The 23,605-nt window shown below is 30.2% G+C and overlaps 1 protein-coding gene across 1 annotated transcript; it reads left to right on the top strand.

The window, feature by feature from the left end:
• The first annotated feature begins 625 nt into the window (after positions 1–625).
• LOC127715178 (polyketide synthase HetM-like) lies at positions 626–23,590 on the top strand. Its single transcript, XM_052221217.1, has 9 exons — positions 626–1,283; positions 7,927–8,042; positions 8,780–8,865; positions 10,626–10,792; positions 11,572–11,797; positions 13,116–13,187; positions 16,500–16,580; positions 17,983–18,155; positions 21,483–23,590. Exons 1-9 carry the CDS (start codon positions 1,049–1,051, stop codon positions 21,497–21,499), a joined length of 1,173 nt encoding a protein of 390 aa, XP_052077177.1. The 5' UTR covers positions 626–1,048; the 3' UTR covers positions 21,500–23,590.
• The last annotated feature ends 15 nt before the right edge of the window (positions 23,591–23,605 follow it).

Below are 23,605 nucleotides of genomic sequence, written 5' to 3'. Positions count from 1 at the left end.
TTTAACCTTTGGCCCTAGCCCAGATTTCCAAACAATTTAAATTCTTTAACACGTGCATATACTTTTTTTTTCTAAAATAAAGTTAACTTTCATGTAATTTTGAAGTTCTTTCATATGAGGTTTTACATATTGCATTGAAGATTTGAAATAAGGTATTTTGTAAGTAAAATAACGTTATTTTCTTTTTGAAATTTCATTTTTAGTTTTCTTACAGGACAAAGAACAGGTTAAAAAAAATCCAAATTAAGTGGAACTTCATTACCACTATATCAAAAATCCAAATTTCAGATTGTGCCAAATGTCGGCTACAAGATAACAACCACAAAAGTAAATGTTCCATGGCATGATGCAACATGTACATAGTTTACAATTTACAAGATTAATTTTAAGGAATAGAGCGTTTGTAGAAAAATATAATAAATAATTTTATATTGAATAGATAATGTTACTCTATTTTTTCTAAATAATTGGGAAACGAAATATAAAGTTGGAAGCGCAATATCAAAGGTATTTGTATGATATATAAGAATTCGTATTAACATCATATTTATGAACATGAAGAACAACTCTTTGTTCAGTTGTATCTTGAATAAACTATTATAAATTGAAGCATTCTCTGTTCAGAGATTAGAAACTAATATAATAAATATTTATTTAGAAATGATGTCATCTGTTTCGTTCTGAGTTCATTAATTTGATGATTTTACTTTTTGTGGAGATGTTTATTTTATTTCGTATTAATGTTGTGTCCTTGTATCATTACAATTCCGAAATTTTATAAATTTACAAGCGTTATTGGGTTCGGTTTTAATGGTTTGAATCAACATATTGTTATAGTCAGAATAGATTGATATGATTATAATCATACTGATAAAGGATATCTGTTATCAGAAATATTTATAGATAATACTATTTAGTGTTTTCTTTTTAATATTGGTGTTAGTTTGTTCACTGTTTAGGCGTTTATATGTAGAAATTTAAACCAGATTAGAACATGACAGCCCATCCAGCGAAATTTAAGGTTGTGATATAATGCGGATATACCACAATGAGTATTAAGGATAAACTCACATTAGATTATAATTGCTATTTTGCCTGTAGTTCTATATTGTTTCAGTGTTTTATAATATGTTTGTTGAGGGAAGTACAAGACACGACACCATATAGAAGACTTGAAAAGTCATTACGTTTGTTTGGAATATTGCCAACATCTAAAGGCAACCCTTCAGAAAAACAAACTTTGGTGCAGTCAAAGTTTGACGAAAGAGTGGATTTTGTTCACGGTAGGATTTTATGGTTGAAATGAAAAATCTACAGAAGAATTTGCATAGAATATCATATCTACAAAAATAAGATGGCACTGACAATTTACTTAAAACATTCAGTACATTCGTCTACTTGTAGACATGAATTTGAAAAATAAGTGTTTATTTCAGTAGTTATGTTTCATATTTCAGTTTTTCACTCCTTTATTATAATAAACAAAAAATCATCAGAACTTTTCTTCCGGATAGTTAACTTTCCTCTGGGTAAAAATTTGCATTGATGCGTGAAAATATTCTACCACTATATGTATGATTATATAGCTACAAGAAGATGTGGTATGAGTGCCAATGAGACAACTCTCCATCCAAGTTACAATTTGTAAAAGTAAACCATACAGTTGGGTGCAGACCAAGCATTACATGTAAACGGGCCGGAAAAGTTAACGCGGCGTTTACTCGCGTGCACTTCATGTAAACGCCGCGTTAACTGTGCGTTAACTCCGAAATTTCAGTAGACATAAAAAGTAAACGGATGTTTTCTTTCGCGTTTACCTCCGCGTTAACGCAAAAACGGCGCGTCTTCTAATTTTGTAAAGAGTAAACGGGCGTTTACATACGCGTTTACTTCCGCGTGAACGTGAAAAAAGGCTCGTCTTCTATTTTCGTCAAAATTAAACGCACGTTTACTGTTTGTAGTAAACGTGCGTTTACCCAGATTGTCATCGTATCCTGGATACACTGACCTTAAATATCAAAAGATAATTGATACATCAAAAATAAATGACCAACTGGTCATTTTCGATTGACATATTAACGACTGCAGTTAATTAATAAAGTTATTACATCTCTTTGATTAATTGAAAATTAATCGTGATAGTAAATTTCTTTTTCTTCACAAATAAATATTTCACGTATGTCCTTCTTTTATTCAAATAATTCAATCATCACCAAAATCCAACAGTTTCTACATCTCAGACTTGCTAACTCAGGATGCCTCGTATAACAAAATTATATGACTGCATCAACCAAAACTGACCATATTTGCTCTTTGTTATGTAAATCTATATAGCCGCATAGTAAATGAGTAATATTTTATGTCAGGAAGGAAGTTATAAAATATAAATGACAGCAATATTGGAACACAATGACTACAAAATTTTGTTTGCATCAATTTAGAGATCCAGCATGTCCTCTTTTTTTCAAAATATTGAATCGTCAACAAATATCAGTAGTGTTCATACCTCAGACTGACTCGCATAACAAAAATATTTGACCGCATCAACCAAAACTGACGATATTTGGACTTTATAATATAAATCTTATATTCGCATAATAAATCAGTAATATTTTTCTGTCAGGACAGATTGTATAATAAAGATGACAGCAATATTGGGACACAATGACTATAACAAAAATTCTGCATCAATTTATAGTTCCAGCATGTCCTCTTTTATTCAAAATATTGAACCGTGAACAAATTTTAGTATGTTTGATACCTCAGGATGACTCGTATAGAAAAATAATATGACCGCATAAACCAAAACCGATCATATTTGCACTTTATCATGCAAATCTATATAGCTGCATAGTAAATGATTTATATTTTGATGTCAGGATGAACTGTATAATACAAATGACCGCATTATTTGATCATAATGACTACAAAAACTTTCCACATCAATTTAGAGTACCAGCATGTTCTCTTTTTATTCAAAATATTGAATACTAAACAAATTTCAGTAGTTTTGATATTTCAGACTGACTCGTATAACAAAATTATTTGACCACGTCAACCAAAACTGACCATATTTGACCGCATCAACCAAAACTGACCATATTTGCACTTTATTATGAAAATTTATATAGCTGCATAGTAACTGAGTTATATTTTGATGTCAGGATGAACTGTATAATACAAATGACAGTAATATTGGCTCGCATAACAAAATTGTTTGTCCGGATCAACCAAAGCTGACCATATTTGGACTTTATTATGTAAATCTTATATTGGCAAAGAAAATCAGTAATATTTTTCTGTCAGGACAGATTGTATAATAAAGATGACAGCACTATTGGACCACAACGACTACAAAAAAATTTCTACATCAATTCTGAGTACCAGCATGTCCTCTTTTTATTCAAAATATTGAACCGTGAACAAATTTCAGTAGTTTTGATACCTCAGGATGTCTCGTATAAAGAAATTATTTGACCGCATCAACCAAAACTGACCATATTTGCTTTCTCATATGTAAATCTATATAGCCACATAGTAAATCAGTAATATTTTTATGTCAGAAGAGTCTATACAATACAAATGACAGCAATTTTGGAACACAATGACTACAAAAAATTTTCCCCATCAATTTAGAGTACCAACATGTCCTCTTTTTATTCAAAATATTGAATCGTGAACAAATTTCAGTAGTTTTGATACCTCAGGATGCCTCGTATAACAAAATTATTTGACCGCATCAACCAAAACTGACCATCTTTGCACTCTCATATGTAAATCTATATAGCTGCATAGTAAATCAGTAATATTTGTATGTCAGGAGGGACTATATAATACAAATGACAGCAATATTAGACCACAATGACTACAACAACTTTTCCGCATCAATTTAAAGTACCAGCAAGTCCTCTTTTTATTAAAAATATTGAACCGTGAACAAAGTTCAGTAGTTTTGATACCTCAGAATGACTGGTATAACAAAGTAATATGTCTGCATCAACCAAAACTAACCATACTTGCACTTTATAAAAACAAATATCAGTAATTTTCATATCTCAGACTGACTTGTATATCAAAATTATTTGTCCGCATCAACCAAAACTGACCATATTTGGATTTTATTATGTACATTTTATAATCGCATAGTACATGTAGTAAATCAGTAATATGTTTATGTCAGGACAGATTGTATAATAAAGATGACAACAATATTTTAACAAAAATGACTACAAAAAAATTTCTGCATCAATTTAAAGTACCAGCATGTCCTCTTTTTATTCAAAATTTTGAAACGTGAACAAAGTTCAGTAGTGTTGATACCTCAGAATGACTGGTATAACAAAGTAATATGTCTGCATCAACCAAAACTAACCATACTTGCACTTTATAATGTACATATATATGGTCTCATCATAAATCAATAATATTTCTATGTCAGGACAGTACAAGTTATTTTCATTTACTTGAAGTAGTAATACTAATATACTTGAATAAGTAAATTTGAAGGATACTTATACAATCAGTTTCTTTGTTGAATTAATGAGATGAAACATTGAATTCTAATAAAAATAGTATGAGCTAAGCTAAGAAAAATTATTAAAGGCATGTTTTTACATCTCAAAACTTGAGAATTTTTGTGGGATTGTTAAAAAAATTCACTTATACGAGTGAATTTTTCAGAAAAATAAGGGGAGATTATTTAAACATAATAATTCACTTATATAAGTATATTTTTTTTTTACTTTTTCAAGTAAATAAAAATTACTTGTTCAAGTAGTACCCCTGACTGTATGTCAGGAAAGATTGTATAATACATTGTGAATATGACAGCAATATTGGAACAAAAATGACTACAAAAAAATTTCAGCATCAATTTAGAGTACAAGCATGTCCTTTTTTTATTCAAAATATTGGATCGTAATCAAATTTCAGTAGTTTTGATATCTCAGACTGACACATATAGCAAAATTGTTTGATCACATCAACCAAAACTGACCATTTTTGACCGCATCAACCAAAACCGACCATATTTGCACTTTATCATGCAAATCTATATAGCTGCATAGTAAATGAGTTATACTTTTATGTCAGGATGAACTGTATAATACAAATGACAGCAATTTTGGAACACAATGACTACAAATTTTGTTCGCATCAATTTGGAGTACCAGCAAGTCCTCTTTTTATTGAAAATATTGTATCGTTAACAAATATCAGTAGTTTTCATACCTCAGACTGACTTGCATAACAAAATCATTTGACCGCATCAACCAAAACTGACCATATTTGGACTTTATTATGTAAATCTTATATTGACAAAGTAAATCAGAAATATTTTTCTGTCAGGACAGATTGTATAATAAAGATGACAGCAATATTGGAGCACAATGACTACAAAAAATTTCTGAATCAATTTAGAGTACCAGCATTTCCTCTTTTTATTTATGTCATTCAAAATATTAAACCGATAACAAATTTCAGTAGTTTTGATACCTCTGGATGCCTTGTATAACAATATTTGACCGCATCAACCAAAACTGATCATATTTGCTCTTTAATATGTAAATCTATATAGCTGCATAGTAAATCAGTAATATTTTTATGTCAGGAGGGACTATATAATACAAACGACAGCAATACTTTTCCGCATCAATTTAGAGTACCAGCAAGTCCTCTTTTTATTAAAAATTTTGAATCGTAAACAAATATCAGTAGTTTTCATATCTCAGACTGACTTGTATATCAAAATTATTTGTCCGCATCAACCAAAACTGACCATATTTGGACTTTATTATGTAAATCTTATATTCACATAGTAAATCAGTAATACTTTTATGTCAGGACAGATTGTATAATAAAGATGACAGCAATATTGAAACAAAAATGAATACAAAACAATTTCAGCTTCAATTTAGAGTACCAGCATGTCCTCTTTTTATTCAAAATATTGAACCGTGAACAAATTCAGTAGTTTTGATACCTCTGGAAGACTCCTATAACAAAGTAATATGTCTGCATCAACCAAAACTGACCATACTTACACTTTATAATGTAAATATATATGGTCTCATCATAAATCAATAATATTTCTATGTCAGGACAGATTGTATAATAAAGATAAAAGCAATATTTGAACACGATGACTACAAAATTTTGTCTACATCAATTAAGAGTGCCATGATTTCCTCGCTGTATCCATAATAATGAACCGTCATCATCCAACACTCACATGACTGATTCCTGTACTTTATAATGATGAGTATGAGAAGTTCTCTTTTTGTAATAGTATATTGTTAATATATTATGTAGGTTGATTGATTTTGTTTCCAGGGGCAAATATTTCATTCATGTTCAAATCGAGTATATTTTTCGGACGTCTCGTTATGGATAAGTCTGTCTAAATTGACGAGATGGTACAAAAGTACATACTTATACAACAGTTAATTAATATCCCTATATATACACTGTACAACTTTTGTTTGAACATTTCGCAAATCAGAATCATATATCATGTAAATCCAAGGCAAACAAGGTGAATTACGATTAATAATCCATGTATTAAATGCATAGAGTTATGTTTAGGGAGAGACTGTTAAAAATGGGGAAAGAAGCAACCTTAACCATGATGTTTATATTCCATCATACAAAAATATTTTTCCGATGTGTTGGATAACCTTTGATATTTGTATATGTAACTTTAAAAAGGAAATATAAAAAATATGCTACTCATTTAAGTTATTGGAACTGATATTTTGTAGTTCAATAAAAGTTAATATTTCGAATTAAAAGTGATTTTGAATTGTTCTTGTTTGAAACACTTATACGTAAAATATTAAGATAAAAGTCGTTTTGATAAAATAAATGTACAAATGAACACGAAATATATTTCTTAATTTACACAATCTGTTAACGCGAAAAATAAACGCGCGTTTACTTTCAAGTGCACGTAAAAATACACTTGTGAAATCTGTAGTAAACGCCCGTTTACTTTGAAGTGCACGTACAAATAAATTTGTGAAATATGAAGTAAACGCCCGTTTACTACTGACTAAACGGACACAGAGTAAACGTCCATTTACTCGGGTAGACATTAGAAATTTCCATTTTGACTGCGTTAACGTAATTATAGTAAACACGCGTTTACTAGTAAACGCGAAAATTGAAGTTAACTAACGAAATATGTGCACGCGGCGTTAACTTGCGTTTACTTTATGTAATGCTTGGTCTGCACCCAACTGTAGGTCAAAGAACGGTCTTTAACACGGAGCCTTGGCTCACACAGAACAGCAAGCTACAACGGGCCCCAACTTTCCAATCATGAATTCCTTGAAGGACAATAATTACGTACAAGAAAGCTGGTCCATCAATAGTTTCAAATGGTACAGGTTAAGTACGGATTTTATCAGCCGTTATCACAGATGACCAGGAATATGATCCGTTATTGGTAGCCACACTCTAGCTTTTTATTCGTCGGTTATAACACGACCACGGTTAAATGTTTCTGTAATACGACGGTGTCACACAAAGAGCAGTTCACTCTAATATGTTACTTTTCCGGTGTTATTTTGGTGATGATTTATATTTCTATGCAATGTTTTGTTGTTGTTTGTCTTTTCGTCGTGTTAAGTGTTGTCTGTTTTAATTCAATTAATGATTGCCAGTTGTGTAGGTATTTTCGCTCTTTTTTTGGAAAAGGGAGATTACTAAGTTGAAATGACCTTACCTGGAATAAACAGTGCGAATAATTCTATTTAACATTTTAAATACGAGCAACAACGTAATGAAATTTCTACTGATATTATTAGATTTAATTACTGGTTATCTAAATTACAAGGTCTTAATTATTAGAAAGCATTTTATTTAACATTTGGTGTCTGTGCCGCATTAGAAATTAACGTAAATGATAACTGAGAATATTTATTAAAGGAGATGTATCATTGATGAAATTTGGTATGACGGATGAAACATATTATCAGCAATCAACTAATATAGATTTCATCATACATGCCGCAGCTTATGTAAACAGAGTCCAACCATATCCGGTAAAGTATTTTTTATCTGAATGACAAGAATAGTTCATATATGTGCGAAGCATAAAATAAAACCTCAAAAAAAAAATCTTAAATTTGAGAAAAAAAAAATTGAAAAATTAACATTCAAAAAGGATTTCTACAGCATGTATAGGGAGCGTTTAATTGTTATAGATAGATCATATGGTTAGGATTAAGACGTATATTAAGCTGTTTAATTAGAATTTCAAAACAAAATGACATAAAATGAACATTGAAAATGTACGTTGGCGTAAAGTTTTTCTATGGCATTTTAGTTGAACTGTGGAATATATTTGCTGTATTAACATAATTAGTATGGAATTTCAAAAGTAAACCTGACCACAAACTGATAAGCTTTCAATAATTGACCTTCCAGTTACATATACATTTTAAAGAAATCTCAGCTTTGAAAAGTTTTGCGATATATTAAATCTCTGGTTTATAATCAAAATGTCCAATTTATATAAACAAAACAAAAAATCATAACGCTGAAGCAAATTTAAAAACTATGATTCAACTCCCAAATTCTTATTCGCCATTCCCGAATTGCATAATATGTCTTGTTTTCATACTGGTTTGACGTTGTTGGCAAGTGGTTGTATTCCGTTTTCCTACTCGATGTTTAACATAATTTGTAGTAAACATTTAAAATGTTGTACATTATTGAAATAAAAACAGACGTAGTGGCCATCTTGGTGATTTCTTTGACACAAATGCGTTTGTTTCAGGCTTTTGTAGCGCCAAATGTGACTGGAACAGAAAATGTTGTGATGTTCTCTTGTACTGGTAAAATAAAGCCCGTACATTATATCAGGTACATTTAACATACATAGATATCTATATGTTTGTTTTTGTATTGTGTGTAAAAATGTCTTCAAAACTTGAAACAAATGCTGTCATTTGTAGCGTAACGGAAATGTTTAACACTTGAAATAAATAGAAAAAACTAGTATCCATGTGCTTGTTTATAAAATAAAACATTAGACACACTGAAGTCTAAGTGAGAATTTTAACTATTCATGGCAAAGTCTATGTGTGGAAAGGGAATTTGTCAAAACTATATCAGAAATAAAGAATGAGTTATACAACTGAGAAAATATTTCGCCAAATATTTATCTACAAAGAATATTTCTTTACGTTCTGTATATGCATAAAAAGGTTATTTGTAAAATATTTAGCGTATGTACAATGTTTAAAATGTTGTATTTTTAAGAAATAAAAAGGGCATTGCAATATAAATAAAAATATAAAACAATGAAGTATTGATAAAACGATATAAATACATATGTCAGTGAGATATTACCCAAACAATGAGAAAATGTTACTAAAATATTAGAGGTCAAAACACAGTCGCTACAATTGTAAAGTATCCATACTATATGTTAACAAGGTTAAGCTCTTTTCTATAGGTTTCCTTAGATGCATGATTTTTAATTAGTTGTTATTGGCTTTGAACGTAATGTCAGATCTGTACTAAGTGAATTTTTGTTGGGTTGTACAAGTACCAGTCTACGTCCACCGTGTTTTTGTTAGGTGTATTTCTATTTGCATCCATCACATGAGTTTACCCTTTTTCAACTGATTTTATAGTTTTTTCTTGATGTACTGTTACAACACTGTCCACTGTTAGGGGCGCCCGCTAAAATGTTTAACCCGGCCATATTATGTTTGTTACTGTCCAAAATCAGAATCTTGTAATTCAGTGGTTTTCGTTTGCTGCAGTGTTATACATGCATTTTTTCGTTTATTATTTCGTACATAAATTAGGACGTCTTTTTTTCTCGTTTTGAATGTTGTGTCATTTCGGGTTTTTTTTATAGCTGCCTATGCGGTATGGGTTTTGATCATTGTTGAAGACCGTAATGCGACCTATAGTTGTTAATTTCTGTGTCACGTTGTTCTCTTGTAAAGAGTTGTCTCATTGGCAATCATATACTACTTCTTTTTTTTTTATATTTGCCATCATATTCCCAACAAATAAGAATTGCCAAGATACTTTTTAACCAGCTAAAAAATAATGTGACAGGTTAAACAAGTTTTTTTTTATTAAAAAACTAGTATTTTGTTCCTTAGTTTTCCCATTTAATTTTTTACGGGTATAAAAACTTCAAATAGATCATTATCCAGAGAGTTTGTCATTTTGTCAACATTTTTTTTTTTTTTTTTGATAACACCAACTATATTCGTGAAAGCACTAGAGCAGTACAATCAAATTGTCTTGGGTCAATTTTAATAGAAATTGAATAGAACAATTTTAGCATTATTTTTTTATTATTTGGAGCATTTATCTTTAATTACCTTCAATGCTATTGCTGTAGTACCATTTTCATGTTATATTAAATAATATTGAAGCTTTAAAGTTGTTTAATACTTAAAGGTTGTGATATGCTGTCACGAAACCAGAAAATTCACTTGATGAATTCATATAAAAAAGTATATTTATCGTATCTATTTATAATAGGCTGAATGCTTACTCAGAAGTAAAAATGTATCAAAAGAGGGGCGAAAGATACCAGAGTGACATTCAAACTTATTACCTGAACACTTTCTGAATATTTTAGTTTTGTATTGTAGTACTGATGCAGTCTTCCCTAATGGTAAGCTAAATTGCTCCGAAGATGAGAACATAGAGCACTTTGATCAAGAGCTAACTGATGGATACTCAAAATCTAAGTGGGTAGCAGAACAATTGATCCGTATAGCAGGAATGAAAGCGATCCCTTTCGTTATTTATAGATTAGGTACTATGAACATTTCGTTTTATTCTAATATCAAGTTCAGACCTTCAATTGTTAAAAGTTCAAAATTGCTACTTACTACCGGTCATTAGTACATGAATGTTACTCATAAGCAGACATTTGGCTCTTATCAGCTGAAAAGTCTAACTAATAATTTTTCAATACTTTTAGTTTACTTTCTATTGACTGTGGTAAATTTAAAACTGTTCATATAATTAGCTAGCAACCGATTCAGTATTGTTAAGTAGATTTTTCGACTATTCAGTATGTTGTTTATGTGTACAGAAAATTACAACTTCTTAACAGTCTGAAAATAGACTGAACAGATATAAATTGAATGCTAGCGAATTGTCGGAATAGTAACACAAAACCATGACAAACGAAAATTAATCATTGTATTGACGTATAAATTGAAAGAAAACGTTCAGAGTCAAAATATTTACCAGCACCATATTTTCCATTATTATGGTTATCTTCTATATTTAAAATAGTCTTATAAATACTTGGCTATAAAAGACTTTCAAAGACAAATAAAAATAGTGTTGCAGTGATTGATTTTCCCTCTACTAGTTAGGTGGGTTTTGGCCACATCTTATCTTTTGAACTGAATTTGATTGCTTCTAAGTACAAAACAATAGATTAACATTGTTTCGACTGATCTGATTTAACTTCAACCTTCAAATATTTATATCTTATATTTCAATATATCTTGAGACAGGACTCAAGTATTTCTGAATTATTCAGATCTGACATTAATGATGATTCATTGACATCTTCGGCAGGTAATATGTCTGGTGACAGGGAACAGGGAATCTGGAATGATCAAAATGATACTTTCTTAGTGCTTCAAGTATGTGCTAAATATCAAATTGCACCCGATGTTGACTGGAAAATGGAAATGACCCCTGTAGACTTAGTGGCTGATTTTATTGTTCGCTGTACATATAACCTGTCTACTACTCTCGGGAAGACTTACCACATTATCAATGACCAACCTTTACATTCAAGGTAAATAAAATGATTTGACTGTAAGACGGATATGCTTGTCTTTAAAAAAGAAACATTTATAAAGTGCATTTGATATATACTAAAAAAAGGTTTAAAACAGCGGTATACCACTGTTGCCTTTATTAATTGTCTGTTTTCAAAAAACCCGGAACACTTCTAGTTTTCTTCTTTCCAAATCGGCCACCTTAGTAGAAAGATCAACATGCTATACGATATATAAGACGTCATGAATAGCAGCGAAAATTAAAAGCAAAAGTATTCAATGGACTGGATGAATCAGTGAGGAATGTTCAATCAAAATGTTCGGCAGTGATTTTGCTCTTAAAATATTATAAATTCTTTGAAATAAACAAATGAAAATTCTTAACAATTAACAAATGAGAGAATGATTTGTTTAGATGTTACAGCATAAAACTTAAAAAAAACATTATTAATAATAAAAGTAATCAACTTAAACCTTTTTGCATTGCCTTATTCTGTCACTGTACTTCAGTAATACAATGTTGTCTGTGGGATGTACGATCAAGTTCCGTTCAGTTTCAAGTTTTATTTTTATCACTTTTAACTTTAGCACTTTTTTTAAATTTCTGATATCAGAAACAACTTGAACAATGAAGAAGAGGATTATTTTTTAATTAGTTAACGTATGTACTATTACGCGTACGGACATGCAAATAAAGTTTATTTCTAATTTTTACAGAACAATACGATATTGTTAAGCAAATTTGAAATTGTAAAGTGTTATTGATGATATGCCAATGAACAAATGACCTAAACATTTTGACAAATGTTATTCCAAAAAAAAGTGTCGTATGAGAAAATATGAGCTAGTATTGCAAGATACGATAATAAGTTTGAAATTGACACAAACATGATTGATGGATTACAAAACATCAAAGAAGTGTTATTTTGGAAATGTGACAATTCAAATTTTTTAAGACAAAAAGAAATATGTATGCGTTATTAAAGACCACTGAAGTTACGTGCTATATCAAGACATCCAACAGAATATATTAGGCAACTTTTTGACCTTTTTTGACTGCACTTAAGGATAAAAATCTTTTCTATAATCCTTTTCTCAACATGTAATTTTCAAGAAGAAATGATTATTTCAAAAGTTTGACAGCGAATGTCTCATCCAATCTTAATAAAGAAAAATATAAGACATCAGTTATTATTTGAAATTGAAAACAAAGTGTTCGCAATGAACATCAGTTTCTTCAAATTAAATTATCCTTTTACCATCAAATCTTTTTCTATTAATCACTACATATATTATAAAAGCTTACTATGCAGATTCTAAAATTGCACTTTACAGGTTTGTGTTCGATTGGATGAATAAACATGGATATCCCTTACAGATAATACCTATCGAAGACTGGAAAAAAAGGTAAAATTAAATGACATATGAATTGTGTCGCGTACCATTAAACGGTTTGACAGCATAAGATCAAATGCCTCTAGTCAAAGCTAGACTAATTGTATATAAAACACTATCCAAAAGTTGGAGAGTTGTTACAACCAAAATGGATTTTTGTTATTTAATCTAATTTGTCACATATTACCCAGCTTCTGTATTCAAAAATGAATTGGAAAGACATGGCACGACGAATGTAAGCATCCCACTCCATCTACTCCTATTTGGTTAACAAAAATGGCATGTCGAGAATATAAAACTTGTATTTAAGTTCGAAATCTTTACTTTTGTAAGCTACATGTATAACCATTTTGTCAACTTCTGTGTATTTTATTTTTTTCATTTTCACCTCCTGATATAAAAAGAAAGTCGATAATCAGTGTAGGCTTTGTCTATATAATTTTAGTTTGGTATCACATAAGTTCAAAATAGATATACAGAAAAACGGATTATTTTACATTACATTGCGTTGTGCATTTGTTGAGGAAACAAAATCATGAGTTATACATTATAATGGTATAAGAAGCAGCATAACCGACAGGTAAACATCATAGATAATCAAGTTTGTCACTTATAAATCTAATAAATTGGCACAATTTGAAATTTTACGTTTCTGTTTTCGGTTCATGATAACTTTAAATTTTGAAACATAACAGTTCGATGGATATTTCTTGTCAATTATTAGTTGTCTATCTGTAAGTAGACTGTTGCATTCCATTAAATAGTTGTATTTGTCACCGATAGCAACTCTGCACAATGGACACTTTCTCTCGTGGTATGTTTTGCCACCTACCTTTTTCGATCAGAAGATAATGGTTCATTGTGTGGGTTAAGTAAACACAAATTTGAACGTGAATTTTATAATAGGTTATAAATAGAATTTTTTCTAATAATATCAAGTATAATCTTATCATGATTTCAGTCAAATATCGATGAATTTGTCCAAAACTCAAAACATTACCCTGTAATTAATAAAAGTTAAGTACTAAAAGCTAATAGTTCCTAGTGTTGACCTAACGCAAACATCATACTCAAAATTCACTTAAAAACATTTATCCGAACCATGCACGCCATCCATAATATTTAGCATTTATAAGTGTGGCATTTGAAATGTGTATACATTTGATTAAATAATATCGACTCACCTCTAGAAAGTGACAATGAGGCTCGGCTGAAAACAAACGGTTTCGACAAACGAGATGATTACAATTGTGAACTTTCCATTTATATGTAGCAACATCAGAGCAGCGCCTACGTACATGTATGGAGTATATTTCCTAGCTAATACGATATTCCAGGGCTTGTATTTCCTATCATAATTTCATTGAAAGAGGGTTGCTGCTCACAAGGAAGCTATTAAACATAGATTTCCAAGCAGTGAAGTTGAAATTATCCCTTCGTATATTTTATGGACGACATCACGAGTTTCACAGACGATAACGAATATGTTCATAATGTTGAAACAACAATCCTCTCTCTTTTTCACGAATGTGACCTAGTGAATTAGTTAGATAGATTACCGGGTTTGTACTACAATGAGCAACACGACGGGTGCCACATGTGAAGCAGGAGCACATGAGACAACCTATAGTCTTTAGTGGGGTTCGTGTTACTCAGTCTTTAGTGTTTTATGTTGGGTTTTGTATACTTTTGTTTGTCTGTTTGTCTTTTTTTTAAGCCATGGCGTTGTCAGTTTATTTTCGACTTATGAGTTTGAATGTCCCTCTGGTATCTTTTGCCTCTCATTTCAATATACGAGTAAAGCAATGAGGCAGCATTACCTGTATCAGTGGTATCGTTTATTTCAAGTTCGTGATCCGTTCAACATGGTTTACAAACTTTAAATTATTTAGTGAAAGTACATCATCGATACAGCGGAACGTAAACATTTATAATGCTAGCTTTTTTTCATTCGTCTTTAATATTTTTCTAATGAGATCTGCCTCATATGAATAAAGGAACACATGGACAGGAGAGGAACACAGTTGGTTACCATGGGAATGACGGTTATTCATTGAAATAAGTGTTTCCCAAACGCTTAAGTTGATTTTAATAAAATATAATTGATCTCTCATAACATGCATAAAGCAAACTGTTTGTATCTACGTTGATCATTCTATTTTATTCAACAAAGTTTTACCAATTCGTCAGAATCTTTGTTGAGCTTTTTACAGTTTGTCTTTAGTTTTGATTGGGAATATTTGTGTAAATAGTCAATTATTCATCTAACAAAATATTATTGTGAAACGTTATTTAATCGTTACATCCTTAGATGATTTAATGTCATATAAGTAAGAATAATGATCATGTGTTTTCAGTCACCGAAAATTCATCTTTGGGTGTGGGATGAGATGTTTTAGGAGGAACAATTTGTTTTCGACTAATATAAGTACAAACTTTCACTTCAAAAAGATGCAGAAACAAGTATTCAAAAGTCGATGTTATTGTTAATGGCAACTCTATTTTTGTTTTCTTGGGATTTATTTTTTTAAAGACATTTGTAATCCGTTAAGTTATTCTAAAAACCATGTTCCACCCAATCCTCCAAAAATAAAGAAGAATAGTCGATGCCTTACTTCTACATACGTTGATATTGGAATAACCAGTTCAATTCTAAATGACAAGCATATTAAAAAAACTCTTAGTTTGCTCGTGTAAACAATTGTCACGTACAGATAATTAAAATGTTTAGGTGTGACCACAGCATTTTGAAAACAATGTTTATTGAATGGAATTAATTGAAAGTAGATTTACAGTACGCACCGTTTTGTTTGAACACAGTTTTAGTTTGGATACCATAGTTTCAGTTAAAACTATAGGCTGAGGTACAGGAAACTCATTTGATATTACATTTTTGTTTAAGGATGTTCGCTCCTCTTGTTTTTCAATTATTGGAAGATATTTGGAATTCTTTGGTTATATTCATGTTGTGCCATTAAAAAAATCTCTGCTAACCCCTACTTTTCTTTTCAAAATTTTATAGTTTAAAAAGCCATATTTCAAAATACTATAAAATCCTTGTCATTTTTTCAAAATTTTTTAAACAAAGGGTGCCAATGTTAAATGTTTAAAATGTCTACAAGGATTTATTTTCCATCAAATTTTCAATGGCTTATGTCTCGAAAACAAGCACACGGACCCTTCATTTGTTCTTCTTTTAATATATCTTTATTTATATACTATTGATTTAAAACAGTCTTTTAAAACGCCTGTTATCATAAAACAGAGTAGCGAACATCATTAAAGAGATTTATATTTTTGTTCAATTGAAAATTTCCTCCATAGAACTTTAGAAAAGCTTAAAGGAGAAAAGAATCACGGACATACGGAATCCAATTTGCAAAGTCTGTTAGAGTTAAATCAGAAGTATGTATATTTATTAATATAAATTAGTGTATACTTTACCATGTACAAATGTATAAGACATAACTTCTTTTAAATGTAAACCACAGTTGACACAAGAGTAAGATTACACAAATGTCGAATACAACGTACGTTATTTTTTTCAATGTATAAAAGGAAGTGAAATGAATTTGTGAACAGGTTATATCTCTTTGAAATTTATATAAAGAGGATGCGCATCTGCTGCAGTAGAATTGGTATGATTTATGTTATTAAGATGTTATAATTTATTAAGCAGAGTCTATTTTTGCAACTTAAAGTTATAAGAACTTTGTTAAATAAGCACAGTAAGAATATATATACACATCATCATGTTAAAATTTACAATGAATTATCTGCAAGCTATTAATAATCAATGATGCATTACAATATCATATATATATATATTTTGTTTATATTGTTTACAGCTATGTGACTGTACGGTCTTGTGAAACAAACGAAGAATGTATTGTATTCATTTTAAAGTTAAAATGTCTACAATATAACCCTTTGAATTGCCATTGTTTTTTTCAAAAGGTTAGCTCAGGTTTCATCAACCTAACAACGTTGTTGTATAAAATAACAATGCTGTCATTGCTATGAAGGAGATTTTTTGGTCCTCAATGCTCTTCAACTTCGTACTTTATTTTGCCTTATGCTTTTTTTTTTTTTTTTCGAGCGTCACTGATGAGTCTTTTGTAGACGAAACGCGTGTTTGGCGCAAAAATAAATTTCAACCCTGGTATCTATGATGAGTTTATTTACAACCACTTGGTCGATGAAATTGCTGGTAGAGATTTTATTCTCTTGGGTATCACCAGCTCAGTAGTCATCACTTCTGTGTTGACATGAATTATCATTGATATGGTTTCAAATTATAATTAACTGTTTACCAAACTTTGAATTTCTGAAAAACGAAGGCTTTTCTACCTCAGGAATAAATTACCTTAGAGCTGTATTTGGCAAAACTTTTAGGAATTTTTGTACCTCAATGCTCTTCAACTTCGTACTTTATTTGGCCGTTTACTTTTTTTGATTCGAGCGTTACTGATGAAGCTTTTGAAGACGGCGCAATTATAAAATTTCAATCCTGGTATCTATGATGAGTTTATTTCCATTGCTTTATGGCGGAATATTTACCATACAGTCTCTAACACTTCACCTTTGACCCAATTGTTGGTCTTCTAACTTTTGGGGCATATGGCTTCAGATTTGTATTCCGGTCTTATCATACCTCCTGGATAAAAAAAATATCACTGTTAGACACATAAGATGACATTTTAATAAAAGTTCTGTTTTAAGAGCAATTCTCTGTAACCATCAACCATTTCACGTAGTTATTTGAACGTTTATCATGTATTAATTGTTATTTTTCCTATTCCATTAGTGATAGTTTCTGTTCCAATTTGAATACCTACAAGACTGACAATTTCAAACAGGCATTAACAGATTTCAAATTATCATATCCATACACTGATAGCATGTTACTACACAAATATTTCGAATGGTTATACCAGCATAGAGACATTGTTCCTAAAGTACACAAGACTCAAATCTCAGGTGAGTTCCTATATTTGTTGTCTGTCTCGTTACAGGTTAAAGCTTTAAGAATATGTAGCTTACACTTACGTTGTGGTCATATAAACTTAAAATTCAGAACAACATGTACAAAAGTTCATTTTGATGTGAATGCAAATGTAGAGTGAACAATGATTTTGTGGTACCCTAGTAAATGGAAACGTAACCAATTTAAACATTTTCTATATTTATGTGAAATCTAACAAAGTTATTGAATAAACTTTTCCTTAAATTAACTCACTAGATTCCGCAAAAAGAATACACAAGCTATAACAGGATTTATTATCTGCGTTGAATAGTTGAACTATCAGCAATACATTAAAAACTGACGTGGCATCAAGGAATCAATGAAAAGCTTTAGTTCTGTTCATCGTTTGCATATGAAAGAGAAAACTTTTGAAAAAAAATCTTGTTATACATGAAATCATTGTATTATGTAGGAAACTGTTCATTACATCAATAACTGTCACATTGTATTTAAAGTAAAGATATATTTGATGTACCATGGAAAACTTCCAAACACACTTTGACAGGGTGTTTTTCATAAATGATTTTCACATATATTCTTTTACAATAAATTCGTTTTACTTCGTTCTAAATTGAAAAGTTATACAAAACCAACATTTTTTTCAAGTATTCTATTATATATCCAAGAAAATAGTAACTGAAAACTGAATCATATCTTCTTGTACTGTGACTTCATGTCCGTCGTTTGTTTCATGTGAGTGCATGCTTTTTTTATGGGTCCGTAAGTGTACTGTTCGAGAAGCAACATGCAAGCTTCTATTGAATATCACTACATGAATTGGTGGTACAAATGTACCAAACATTTCTAGACTTCAGTCGAGTAACCTACAAATCTTATTAATTGTTGATTGTGTTCTTGTAGTGAATATATGAAATAATTGCCACTAAACTTTAATCCATCTGTTAATTGAAAAGTATTTTAAAACCTACTTTATTTTACCATGATAACATAAACGGTACTTATTTTTCTGCCCCAGATGCACATTTTGACAATCAATGTCTCTTCAGTGATGCTCGAGGTCAAAATATTTGAAAATCTAAAGCTTATTAAAAGGACGAAGAGCTATTAACCAAAAAAGGACAAACAAGTATAGCCAAAGCCGGGCAAGGAGAGAGTCTTAATAATATATTCATATTCAATTATTTTTCATATTTTATTAGAATTGAAATAGTCAGCTCTACCCTTTGTTGTTTAAGAACATTGTATATGCATTGTAGCTTTGTTACAGATAGACCTTATGTGTTGGTGAAGAGCACTCTTGCTACTTATCCATTTGAATTTTAGAATAGAAAACCTTAACATATTTGTCGGATCTTTGTTTTCATGTTTTAAGACACGGTGTTAAAGACAAATACACCTACATATATGTTGGGTTTTAAGCAGTGTTTCGAAAAACTTTTAAAAAAGGTCACTGAGGTATATAAGTTTAACATTCAACTAACTAAATTGGATTTTTCGCCCACTACACTGTATATATCATAAGTATTAAACTTTTCACACAACTGGTTTATCGAGTTTTGTGATTTTGTTTTTCTTGTGTTGGGGTTGTTTTCCGCTCTTGACTAGTTATGAAATGGCTATTTTCGCAACAAAATAGTGTTTCCGTATCTTTCAATTGATTGTCAGTGTGTTGAAAAATAGCTGTCTTATATAATGAATTAGGTGCATAACAAAAATGAACAATAGTAAAAAATGTTATCATCTTATGGATAAAAAAAAGTATATATAAAATAAGAACTTAGGAATCGTCAAAACTTTGTATATATTTTATGTGTTATTCGACCTTTCTACACTATCAGAAGTATTTGTGTGTACGAACACAAGTAAACTTTTTTTGCGATTCAAATATTTTTATAAAGTAGAGGTATTTTAACTGATGTTTATAACAAAAGGAATACAACTTTTGAAATAATGACGTATCCCTTAAATTATTTGTATTTATAAACACATTATTTACCATATGTAAAAAGATTAAGCAAGTACTTTACTGTAATTTTGAACTCACATTTAATGTATGTAGTTATGTGAGATTGTAATTTAATGAAGGGAAAGGGCCTCATGCAACGAAAAAATAAAATAAAAACAAAACCCGCTTAAAGAGAAGGAGTTATAAACAATATTCAAACAAGTTTTCAGAAAGCGATAAATATCCCAAGGTGTAAACTGTTAGAATACAACGATAAAAATAAAATAATAAAGGGACTCCATTTGTTCTTACTTACCATCCATCTGTCAAAACCAGCTTCGATGTCATTCGTGAGCATTGGAAAACAGATGAAAAAAAAATTCCCAAAGGGTGTCACATATACAGCAGGATCTGCTCATCCTTTTCGGAACATCTGAGATCGACCCCAGATTTAAATCCCCGGGGATCGTATTGCTCAGTCTCTAGTTTTCTATGTTGTGCTTTGTAAACTGTTATTGTCTTTTGGTCGGTTTTTTTTTTTGTATTTTTGCCATGACACTGTAAGTTGTTTTAGACTGATGAGTTTGCATATATCAATGTGGTGTCTTTCGCCTCACTTTTTTTAAGATAATTGAATTGAATACTCGTTTTTGAAGGTCAATAAGTCCTTGAATGAGTCTTCTGGTAGATTTTGTCTTAACGCATGGTTAGGAATACTTCACATAATTTGCATGTTTGCTACTGTTTGATATCCTCTATGTATAACGTGTTTAAAGGTCATAGCGGACAAACAAGAATGTACTATAAAGTTCATAAAGATTTGCAGGTAGATTAAGAGAACGAGTTTCTAAAGTGAAGTCCCCAAATATTAATATTGACAAGTTTAGTTATAATTTAGAGAATAATTTCAGAGAAAAGTTTACTGCTAAAAAAAAAATGAATACAACAAGTTATAGAGTTGATGCGTCCCAAGCGCTTTTCTAGATTTACCTTCAACAGGAACGCTCAAAGTCGAATATTTGAAAGCCACGTTTGTATAAAAAATAAAATCATTTCATGATATGGACGACATATGATAAACGACAAGAGATGGCAATTGTTACAGCTGAATATGACCCAAAAGGTCCAGTGAGCTACAAATGACATTGTATCGATGATATCCTCTAAAAATAGTCGTCAAAAGGTGAAGTTAGACTATCAACTGATTGATGCGTTAAGTGTATAAGTCTCCAAATATCATGATTTATAATCATGCACTAGCTAACATTTTAAAAACAATTGTTTATTGATTGATATCAGTTTTAGCACAACGTGTACAGAACTATCAGTTTGCATAATATATATACACTTATAGTGCGCAATATTTTTTTAACAGACACAAGCCAAACCTGATTTGACGTCATTTTATACGATTCTAGAAGCAAGTGACATTGTCAATGTTGTACTCTATGCTGTCGAGCAACCAAATTATATGGGTGTTAATGAAGTATTGGTAGAATCATGAAAGAAAACTACTTTTGAAGGGCAATATTCATAAACTCAGATTTTGACTATGATCTTGTTTTGTATTCTTGTCTTTAATCTTGCTTATGCACTTTGTGAATAATTAGTGATTTTGTAAAATCACTAACAGTTTCAGTGATTTTATAAAATCCCTGAAATTTTCAGGGATTTTATCTGATTGCAAATTTAAACTTGATATTGAAAATTTATGTTTCCTAATACAAATAAACCAATGATTATGAAATATATTTTTTTTTAAATAATAATAGTTAAAACGTACAGTGATTTTGAATAAAAGGCATATATGAACTGATATTAAGACTATACTTTACTAATTTGTCCATGATAAGTTTGGGTGACATCTGTTACATAGTTGCCCTGCTTTCGACAGAAACACATATTTTTTTCACGTCTATTCATTCCAGAACATCCGCATTTAAAACAAACGTGTGCATCACAAATGGAACGAGAATTAACTGCTTGTTGAAACGGTATGAAATTGTCAGTAAATACAGCTGACAGACTCAATTTCTTGTGTATGACCCAAACAAAACGCCATGTTTGCATGGTAACAAGACTATGTAGTACATGTCTTCAAGACATACATAATATTTGATATCTTCATCTGATGAATACCGTTTTTTTTTACAATTTTGTTCACATCTCCACATTAAAGAAATTCATACCTACAGGATTTTATCTATAATCAAATTTTCATGTCACAATAAGATACTCTCGTCCTGATATGCATGTAAAATTTGCTACTGGATTACATGGCCTTAACCAATCAACACTCTTTCCATGTGTGTTTTTCTGTTTTCATAAATACAATCACTCCAGTTATATATGATTACAAAATTTGATAATTCGTTTATACTTTTCAGTATTTACAGAATCACTATATAATTAACTTTAACTTAGTTTCGAACAAGGAAATAAGAGCTTATTTTGTTTTCTTTCTGTGTCTTTTTTATCAATAATTTTAGAAATTTTTAATACTTTGCCGGTTCCATATGTTAAATTCTAATTTTCCCTCCATATTTAGTATTAATATTAAAGGCTAAATTAACCTCAAACTTGTAGAGTGTAACTGCTGTTTACTTAAAAAAAAATATTCAAAAAACAACTTTTTTTTACAAATTCCCTTTAATAAATTTAATCAGGGAATTTGTAAAAAAAGATCTTAAATATTTCAGTGATTTTGTAAAATCCCTAGTCAAAATCATGGATTTTATAAAATCACTGATCAGTTCAGTGATTATACAAAATCCCTGGTTTTACAAAATCCCTGATTTTACAAAATCCCTGATTTTACAAATTCACCGTAACATATATATGCCATTTTGTTTTTTTCTTTGTTGAACTAGTTTTTTTTTTAATAGTGATTACGATTATAACCTATAGTGTATACAGAATAAAATGTGGAGGTCAAATTTTTGTTTGCTGATAAATACATATAAATGTATACTGCAGAATTTACAACAAGTTATAAGATTTTGCAAGCCTTGGCAATTCCAGCTTTTATATTAATCATTATTGAATATTTCATAAAATTTTTAAGTGTTTTGTTTTTTAAAGACTTCAATAGATAGCATAGATGTTTTTTTTTCAAAAGGTGCATTCAAACAAATTATGGTCTCTGATTTTAAAATTATTGATCTAGTAATCGCTTTGTTAACTTTAACGGGTTATTATTTTTTTTCAATAGTAGCACATTAACCTCCTTTTAAATGCAATATGGTTATAACATATATATTTTTATTTTTTACCATATTTTTTTAGTATATTTTATAGTAATGTTTTAGTTGTTGATTTATTGTTATTAGAATTTGACAATTGTATCCCCTTATTATAGATTAAAATAAAGACAATTTGAAAGTCCTTGTTTTATATTGTACCATGTCTTATTTCATAAGTCTATTTTGTACTTATAACATACTATATGCTTATATGACATATATATTTTTATTTTTTACCATATTTTTTTAGTATATT

Source organism: Mytilus californianus, unplaced genomic scaffold, assembly GCF_021869535.1.
Source record: "Mytilus californianus isolate M0D057914Y unplaced genomic scaffold, xbMytCali1.0.p SCAF_9, whole genome shotgun sequence".
NCBI classification, from domain to species: domain Eukaryota; kingdom Metazoa; phylum Mollusca; class Bivalvia; order Mytilida; family Mytilidae; genus Mytilus; species Mytilus californianus.
This window is presented reverse-complemented; position numbering and strand designations above follow the sequence as displayed.